The following is a 9,778-nucleotide window of genomic DNA, read 5'->3' on the forward strand; positions in this document are numbered from 1 at the left end:
GAATGATAAACATCTGCCCCAAAGGCAAAGCCTTTCTGGTCAATTGAGCCGAGACGAAGCCAGCGTTGCTTTCCTCCCATGGTAAGCTTTTAACTTGCGCTTCAGTCGTACTTTTTTACTTTTAGAGCTTCTGTTGGTTCTCAAACCATGATATCGGTCAATATGGGGAAGGTCTTCTTGGTCTGGAGAAAAACTACCGCTCGTGTTTAGAGAAGATCCGGCGGCTACAGGCGTTGTATCAATTAATTGCTGGAAGGCATATCGAACTGGAACACTAAACTTCGACTTTCTTATAGCTTTCCCTCCTTTAAAAGTAACTACATTCAAACTTTTTCTCGACCTAAAATCGCGTTTAGGAGGGATAATGGTATCCAAAGCCTTTCCAAAGCCGCGTTTGAAGGGGTTCGCAGGCTATGGCACTAGGCCCTGAGTCCTTTCAGGTCTCAATAGGTAAATAGGCCCTTCTTTGACCGGTTGTATGCGATAATTTGATGCTAATTAAATATGCATGTAAGCGGTTAATAACGAGCGATTCGGGTGGTAAAACGTCTCTCTGATCTTGTTGTCGTACTATCACATAGTCAAGGAGGTGCCAGTGCTTTGACCAAGGATGCAACCAGGTTGTTTTCTAGCTGTTTCTTGGCTGGAAGATTTAAGCTCATTGCTATTTCACCTCAGATTTCTCCTCTCTCTTTACTTTGTCTTGGATGCTTAAATGGTTCAAGAAGAGGAACCTCCCTACAAAAATAGAGTCATGTTCCTCTGACCACTTCATGAAGTAATTTCTGAAAACAAATACAAATAACACGTAATTTTTTAAGTGCAGATTTTCTGAAGTGAGAAATCTGGAACAAATTCAAACTTTGCCATTGTATAATTGATAAGGTAAAAGAAAAAAACCGTAAAAGTCACCAATCGGCAGACCATAAACTAAGCCTTAAGGCTCAATCGACTATTTCAATGATTCAATCGACCATCACAAATAATGTTTATTTTAGTTTATCTCAAAACATTTTTATCATTTTCTGTCAACCGGTTGCTTAACAGTAAAAAAATGAGTAAGGTAGCGTCTACTTTTCCAGTTATGGGTGATGAACGACACTCTAATATTATGATAACTTGTACAAACAGCTGCACATATATCTCGCTCATGGTCAACTAAGCTATTAAAAAGTCGATGACCTTCTGACAGAAGAAAGCTTGTCAGAAGTATTTACGATCTCAATATGATGGTGCCCCACAAAAAAGATCCATGGAAATTTCCACGTAATTCTCTTTCACGCATACAAAACAATATCAATCATTATTGGACAAATTAAACTGGTACATGGAAATTTCCATGTGATACAAATTTACACTTAAAAAAATAGTTTCAAAACAGTCCGTAAAATTTTCCATATACATGCAATGCTCACTCACATAGACAAAACAGTATCAAACATTCTCAATCAAAATGAGTACATAGAAATATCCATGTAATACTTTAAGCGCCTCGCCAAACTGATCCATGGAAATTTCCATGTAATACTCATTCACGTATACAAGACAGTATCAATCACTCTTGAACAGCTTAAATGGGTACACGGAAATTTCCATGTAATACTTTTACGAATTCAATATGATAGCGCCTTGCCAAACTGATCCATGGAAGTTTCCATGTAATACTCATTTACGAATAAAAAACAGCACTGGAAAATTTCAGACCAAATAGGGTACATGGAATTATCCGTGTAATACTCTTTTATTCTTCTACAAAACGGATTTTATGGAAATTTCCATGTAACAGTGATACAAGTATTCAAAATATTATAGAGCATTTTTGTTAAAAACAGGTCCATGGAAATTTCCATGCAACACTCAATCATGTACCGTATTTACCCGTGTATAATGCGCGCCCGTGTATAATACGCATCCCAATTTCAGACCAAATTTTGAGAAAAAAGAAAAATAAACTACTCAACAAGAAGGTGAAATTGTATAACATTATTTATTTCAATTAACTTGGCAAACTAACGAAATGACTCGGACTCAGAGTCTGACTGGAACAGTTCTCTTGCAAACAAGTCATCGAGCTCGTTGTTGCAGTCATCGTTGGCCTCGTAAACTAGGTCGTCCTCGGATCCATCAAGACTGTTGGTTTTAGCAATAACACGAAGAGGATAATTGTGCTCTTTGCGAAGATCGATAATGTAGCGGTGGAATCGCACGATTTTCTCCTCATAGTCATCTGGAAGCCGCTGGGCAAGAGTTGTCTTTTGGCGAAGAGACAAGCCATTACGCTTCATGAAACGCTGACACCAGTGGTTGCCTGTTTAAACTGCCCTTGTGGAATCCCATATTTCTCGTTCTTTGCCATGTCGAGGGCCTTCAGCCTCACCAGCGATGGTAAAATGGCGAGACCATTGTTCCGTTTCTCTGTGATCCATTCAAGGAGATCAACCTCAAGTTCTGGCCATGCAGCTTTTTTGCCACGATTTGCTCGTTTCAACCGAGGCATCTTTTCCAAGTTTTCCTTGCTCTTCCGCCATAAGCGAACATTACTTTCAGATACTCCGAACTCTCTTTCAGCAGCGCGATTTCCATGGTGTTCGGCGAAATTGATGATTCGTAACTTATCTGACACTGTGTAACTTTGACGCTTTGTTCCGGTGAGTTTTGTAGCCATGTTTACGTTTGATTGCTCAAGATTACAGTAACTGTTTTGTTGATCAGCTGTTCGCTTAAATACTTACTTAAATTTATTCAAGGATCCAAATTGTTAACATGTCATTGGTAGGTTAGTTTACCCTCAAATTAAAGACCAATTACATCGCACGCTTATGTGTCTTTGTTATTCTAATGTCGCGTGGGCCTAAACAAAGGATTCCGTGTATAATACGCATCTCGAATTTAGATGTTCATTTCGGGAAAAATAAGTGCGCATTATACACGGGTAAATACGGTATACGAAATAATTACAAACATTTTAGGTTAAACTGGGTCCATGGAAGTGTCTGCATTCTTTGATAAGAGTGTCTCAATAGGGTAATGGCCGTTTTTATGCTAGAGACGTCAAAGTTGTCTCGAGACGACTTTAACGTCTTAGACAACTTTAACGTCTCTAGCATAAAAACGGCCAATGGCTTTTACGGCTAACAGTAAATTTCTTCTCGTTACGTTTAAAACAAAAAATTATCCGAAACAGAGTCAAATTTTTCAATCTTTATGCCGAACAGCTAAATCTGTTTGCCTTTTTACAGTTGAAACTCTCTTTAAATATGGATATGGTTGTATAAACTTTGACCGAAACGATTCTTTCGGCGAAGTGATTACGAATCTTCATTCACTAGAACTCGTGTTATTAAAAAATTTATCTAATCGTCCTCATCCTTGGACCCTGCAGATCCCTTGCAGGCCAAACGGCTCAGGGCTATAGCCTCTCCTAAAAATAGAGACAGGCTTCTCGTCATCGTATAGGGACAGCAAGTTTATGTTCCTTTTGACGGATGGTTTTTTAGGCAGGAACTTACTAAAACACATAAAAACAAGGTACTAATTAGTTAGTACTCATTGATATTCCTAAAAGTTGTTTCAACTAGAGGTAACTGTGAGTCAGTCGTAATGTCTTGATTCCTTTAGGAATTCAGTAAGCGTACTATGGCACAGAAAATAAGGGACCACAGGATGTGAAACTACAAAAACGGCATGTTATGTTTATAATTGTGTATTACCTTGAGTATATGAGTTTCCAAACTCTAATATAGTCCCTCTTGGAGGCGCAAAAAGCTTTATGACGTGCCACATGAAGTCCGCCTCATTCTCAGCCACAAACCAATTAGTGGCACTTTTCGATGGTGGGCCAACAAAAATTACATAAGTCTTTTCGACGACGTCTGTCAGTCCAACCCCAGCTGTTTACAAGAAATTTAAACATCCAAAAAAGGAATTATGCTATACTGAGCCCTGTTATTCATTTATTCCCAATTCAATACTTAAAAAAAAAAACAAAAATTGGAAATTTTCCAAACTAAACGACAATCGCAAATAAAGAGTTACCTTTAGCAGACATTTTACTCCAAGCCACATACATCGTATGGGCCTTCCATCCCGGGGTGCATTCCTCTCGGGTTTGAATTAGGGACTCATCTTTTTTTCTTATAACAATGATGTATTCAGTCATTTTCAATCTTGTATTTAGGCCACATATCTGCCTTAAAGTGGCCTTTAATTTTTCCTGACTCCAGTTCTGAAAAGTTGACAAATTTGGAAAAAAATGGGCGGTTATAATGGCCAATGACACATTAACAATAGCCTAATTGATATGCACAGATATTGTTAAGGGAATTTAAAGGAAATAAAACAAGCGCCGAGCTTACTTTTTGTTTCTTTATAATGATTAAATTTGCACCACTAAAGGGAATTCCTTTCAGTGATGCAGCAGAGACATTATGATCCTCAGAGGACTTTGCGCAGTAAAATTGACCACTGATTCCTGAAAGTATTAAGTGATCTGAAAGAAAGAGGAAAACAAAGCCATATAAGTCCATTTTTATTCCTTATGTAAGTGATAGCATTGATTAATTTCCACTAACAAGCATTCTCTTACTTCATTTCTAAGCTATTGGTAAGGTAATTAATTTCCTAAACAGCTTACACCTAATATCGCCTTTTATTAAGTTGTATGAACTGTCGTTCACTTATACCATTGTCTTCTTCTGCCACCTCAGCTTGAAGGGCTCTTTCGACAAGTGCCATGAATTGGGCACTTGCCTTCCCCTTTTTGACGGTGCTCACAAACAGCTGAAGGACATTGTCTCCAGTGAAATGGGGAAATCTTATTTTAAGTAAAGAAAAAAGGCCAAATGAGCATATTTGCTCCCCTTTATATTAAAAATTATGAAAAAGACTACTGTACTTTGGCAATTTACCTTGTGACTTTGACTTAGTGTGTTTGAATCATTTCACAATTCTTAAACAAGGCCATCATTAGTATCATGCAAATTCAGTTCCAAAAAATGTATTATTAATTTATTGATATAATTCATAGTAAGAATTATTTATGACAACGGTCACGGACATATAAACGCAACTCTATGCTTGAGTGAAAAAGTGGTAATAATTAAATGAATACCTCTCTGCAGCCTCCTTCCACGATCGACAGCCTGCCTTCTTCACGAATTCCGTCCTCAGAGCTGCCATGTTTTTTACTTCTACCGCCCTTTGCTTTAATTTTACAAAGGACAGTTCGCCTTCAGCCACATTCCTTAGCAGCTCTGTTACCTGTTTAGTGTCCAGTCCCCTAAGGCACTTAAACTTCGATGCAACAATACTTGGTTGTTGCACCGCGCCAGAGAGCAACTTGTTAGACTGCGAGACGCTGCTCGTCTGGTCTTTTATTTCGAATTTTTCGAACTTCTGAAAGACTCGCTATAATAATAGATAGATAATAATAATAGATAGTTTATTTAAATATACCTAGCAGCCTTGCGGCTGAATTACGTATATTACAATAATGTAATTAAATAAATATATTATATAACGTATATAAGAATATTCAAAATTATAAACAATTAAAAAATCTGTGAGCTAAAACCTATCTATATTTAAAAGCTATATTTACATTATCTACATAGGTTTCTAGGAAACGGTCATTAATTAACTGTTGTTGTTATATTTAATGGTGGAGGCCATCATGAAGGTGTTTTTAAAACGGTTTGTCCTCCACAGGGGGATTTCGAAATGCCTGTTACGTCTTAAATTGTGCTTTGGATGGTTGGCACTAGGCAACAATTCACGAAGCCTGTGATTGTCGTTTTCGATAATGTTGCTAAAGAGATTGGGGCAGCTGTCTTCCATATAAGCCATGATCGGTGGAATGCCGGCAGCCTCTAAAATCTCGTGATAGTCTTGGCCTGAGCTTATAATTCGGAGAAAGCTGGCTCCTCTTATCCGTTTAGGAGATATATGAATTCAAGAGACTCCTACAAAAAAAGGCAGTATTTGAAGCGAACTCCTCGATTGATTATGCTTATTACAACAATTATGATAATTACAACGATGAAAAAGTTCTACAGGGTGAAACACAGTATAAATACGGTGAATAACAAGAACAATAAAGCTAAACGCAATAAAGAATAACGAACTTATGATAATAAGTACAATAAGATTAATCCGTCCATGCGAAATGAGTTCGAGTGTTTTTAAAACAACATGGCCTACTCTCCACTCGTCACCAGTCCTGCCGAGCAGTCGCTATACGGCCAGCGGTTGGCCAGCGGTAGTCACTTCATCCCCCCCAGTCCAAGGACCTAGAGCGGTTCAATTTAAAGCGTAGGGAGGAGGACTCAAGTGACCCATTTTCCTGTTTCAGGTTCGTACCGTTTGGGTGGCCGTGAGATGCGACGAGGGCGTGGAACCGGTTCGGGCAGCAGTGGGGGTGGCGTAGGGGGCATTGAGGAGTCTTCATTGGGACTTGTTGGTAGCTGGAGGTCCTGGGACTGTGCGTCGAGGTTTGGACTGTTGACCTGTGTTGGTCTCGCTGGGGTGATGGGCGACAGTGGTGCTGGGGCTTGGACCACGTTTGGGTTGTTGGGCGTTGCCGCCGTAAGCTGCGTGGACTGGGGAGTCTGTAGTGTTGGCACAGAGGGCGGGGGGTTTGGGCACTGGTCAGCACTGCTGGTAGGTAGATGTGAAGCTGTTGGCTGCTGTGAACGTATGGAGAGCGTGGCTGGCGTGTAGGCTCACAGGAAGCGGCGGTTGCGTAGTGTGATTCGCCCAGAGCCGTCCACCTTGACATGGTATTGGTCGTGGTCAGCTGATTCCACTACTACCCCTGAGCGGTCCCATTTGGTGGGGTTTGGGCCTTGTTGATTCTGCAGGAAGACTCTCTCACCAAGGGTCAGGGGGCGGAGGGGGCGGGAGTGGGCATTCAGCGACTCGGTTGTGTGGGTGATGCGTGTGCGAAGAGCTTCCTCCTTAGCTGCCCATGCTTGACGCCAAAGGGGTCTGATGTGTATGGTGGCCGAGAACTGCCAATAGAAAAATCCGCATTTTTGAAAGAAAATTGTTTTCTTTTTTATTTTGATTTACATTTTTTTTTTATTTTTCAATTAATTTTTTTATTTTTAAAATAGAGTGAAAAATCAATTGAAATAAAAATAAAATAAAATAAAACCAAAGTAAAATAAAATAAAACCAAAGTAAAATAAAATGAAATTATTCAACCCAGCCGAGAGCTGCCACTACCAGCATGCATTGCGTGCATCGTAAAGATCCAAAATGGCGGGAATATAGGGACTGTTCTCCCGGGCTGTTCTCGAAAATGGCGGATAGCGGTTTCATTGTGGAAAGAAGACGATCTCCTTAAAGGTGCACTGCAGAAGTATGTCAAACAAGGCCTCAAACGCAAAGAAGCGATCGATTTTTTACGGAGAGACTTTCCTCAATACGCCTGGAGTATCCGAACACTCGAGAGACGTTTATGCCATTTCGAAGTTTATTACAGGGATGATACTGTTTTGGTTGAAGATGTTAAAGAGGCTGTTAAAAAGGAATTGGAAGGACCAGGAAAGCTATTGGGATATAGAAGCATGCACAAGAAAATAAGACAAAAATATGACTTGTTAGTTACGCGAGATCAAGTTTACGATGTGATGTCTGATCTTGACCCCGATGGACTTGCTGCTCGCGGAGGCGTTGGAGCTAAGAAGGCAAGGCGAAAGAAAGGAAAGTTCTCTTCGAAAGGACCAAACTGGGTCCACTCCCTGGACAGTCATGATAAATTAATGGGTTTCCAAAATTCCACATTTCCGATTGCTATTTATGGCTGCTTAGATACAGCCAGCAGAAAGCTGCTATGGTTGCGAGTTTGGAATAAGAACTGTGACCCGCAATTGATTGGTCGTTGGTACTTGGAGCATATAATGGAGACCAAGGTAATTCCTGCGATGATCAGAATCGACAAAGGTACAGAAACAGGCACCATGGCCACAATTCATGCCTTTCTTTGTAGACATCACACTGACGTTGTGGATCCTGCAGACACAATTTTGTATGGTCCATCAACTTCATACCAAGTAAGTAAGCTCATCTCTCAAGTGCTGTCTAATTATATTATGTGAGTGTGCCAAATTAGTCAACGAGTCTTTCGGTGACTTTATTTGAGTGCCAGTTTGAGTATTGTTGTTTGTTATTTCATCATTCCCTCAGTAACAAGTAATATTTTAATCCACCCTATCATCTGATTTCCGGCAAATGCACATTTCACAAAATGTCATTTAAAAAAACGTTTTCCTCTAGATCGAAAGATGGTGGAAAGAATTACACGAAAGAATGGAAAAATTTTTCAAAAGTCAGTTAAGATGGCTTAAAGATCAAGGGCATCATGACCCACATGATGATATTGACAGGTGAGAATGGGCAAGTCTCCCCCCTCCACCTCCACCCACACGCACACATACACAGGCTATTCATTTCAAGGTTTGTTTTTAAACTCCAAAAGTGACATTGAGTTATTGTTTTAGAATATGTTGCAGTTTTGCTAGAGCATGGCACGTGGGTGATTGAAAGCTCAATCAACATAAACATTATTTTGCCTAAAGTTAATATACATATATTTTTTATAGCATATTAATTAATTTCTGTGTGAATGCAATAACACATCCCCTCCCCCTAAAGCTTATATATACTCGAGTCAAATAGATATGGTTGAGGGGGCCCAGGAAAAATTTTTGTTAGGGAACCCCCCCCCCCCAAAAAAAAAAAAAAAAAAACTTGCTGGCTTATATATTGTAATTGAAACTACCTATACACCAAGGTGTTTGTTACCTTTGCTTATTTTGTTTTCCTACATAGGAAGCTTCTTTCTTTTATTATGGTTCCTGTGGTTCAGAGAGAGCTAGATACATTCAAGGAGATGATGTGGAATTCCCACAGGATCAGAGCCCAGAAGGACACAGTTTTACCAGATGGGGTCCCAAACCATATTTACAGTTTTCCTCAGAAATATGGGCTTGAAGAATGTGGTAAAAAAATGTTTTGTCAAAACTGGTTTTGGGATATTTCTGTTTTATTCAAAGTGAACTATGGCATAGTTATAATGCTTCAACAATCAACCAATGATAATTTAATTTTATTGCCCAGAAGGAAATTATTTGTTGCTAAAATCTTTGGGCCTGAAAGTCGCATATCTATAAAAACCTAATGTGGTGCTGACACTGCCAGTCACACTAGATGATGAATGCTAACATTGTTTTCTATTGGCAATGTGCAGGTCTTCAAGTAACTGATGATCAACTAAAAGAAGCTGCTGTCCAGTCAGGCATCCTTTCTGTTGATGATGACTTTCTCGCCCCTGAGTTCAGAGCAGAGTGTGAACGAATCATTGACACTGACCATTTGAAACCTGCTGATTGCAAGGAAGCATTTCTTTTCCTAAAGAGAAATTTTTCTTTGTAATAACTCCACTGTTTATCCATGGTGTTATGCCCTTGACTCTATTTTAATAGTGAAAGCAGCATGTTTTCTCCCACATCCTCCATTTTGTTACTATGAACTTTGTGCAGCCATAAACAACAAATTCATCTGCCAATGAACTGTACTTTAATCATTGAATTAAACTGAACATTTCTGAACACTGTATGTGCGAACCGCCCAAGGTAATTGCATCAAAAGGGGTGTAACATGCAATACAGTAGAAAAGTCAAAACTTTATTACGTGTAATTGAAGTGAACAGGAACAACATATTAACAATCAATGCTGGCACTAATAGAAAAAAAGAAATAAACAGTGTAATTATCA

General features: G+C 39.3%; 2 protein-coding genes and 1 pseudogene across 3 annotated transcripts in view; 1 reads left to right on the forward strand and 2 right to left on the reverse strand.

The window, feature by feature from the left end:
• Positions 1-646, reverse strand: part of LOC149042876 (uncharacterized) — a 6,083-nt pseudogene extending 5,437 nt beyond the window's left edge. The window contains exon 1 of the transcript XR_016188204.1: positions 1-646. This exon is cut by the window's left edge and continues 5,437 nt beyond it. The product of XR_016188204.1 is annotated as an uncharacterized LOC149042876 (transcript).
• Positions 647-3,347: 2,701 nt separating this feature from the next.
• On the reverse strand, positions 3,348-5,844 carry LOC113679550 (uncharacterized). The gene is made up of 6 exons (XM_089213662.1): positions 5,668-5,844; positions 5,111-5,406; positions 4,677-4,813; positions 4,356-4,489; positions 4,036-4,225; positions 3,348-3,890 (listed from the first exon to the last, which is right to left on the reverse strand). The coding sequence occupies exons 1-6, from the start codon at positions 5,842-5,844 to the stop codon at positions 3,694-3,696; spliced, it is 1,131 nt and encodes a 376-aa protein (XP_089069788.1). The 3' UTR covers positions 3,348-3,693.
• Positions 5,845-6,189: 345 nt separating this feature from the next.
• Positions 6,190-9,778, forward strand: LOC149042877 (uncharacterized). Its single transcript, XM_089213663.1, has 6 exons — positions 6,190-6,256; positions 6,350-6,713; positions 7,208-8,054; positions 8,278-8,387; positions 8,833-9,002; positions 9,251-9,778. Exons 1-6 carry the CDS (start codon positions 6,190-6,192, stop codon positions 9,433-9,435), a joined length of 1,743 nt encoding a protein of 580 aa, XP_089069789.1. The 3' UTR covers positions 9,436-9,778.

The sequence above is a fragment of the Pocillopora damicornis genome, chromosome 7 (genome assembly GCF_964200805.1).
Source record: "Pocillopora damicornis chromosome 7, jaPocDami1.2, whole genome shotgun sequence".
Classification (NCBI taxonomy): Eukaryota; Metazoa; Cnidaria; class Anthozoa; order Scleractinia; family Pocilloporidae; genus Pocillopora; species Pocillopora damicornis.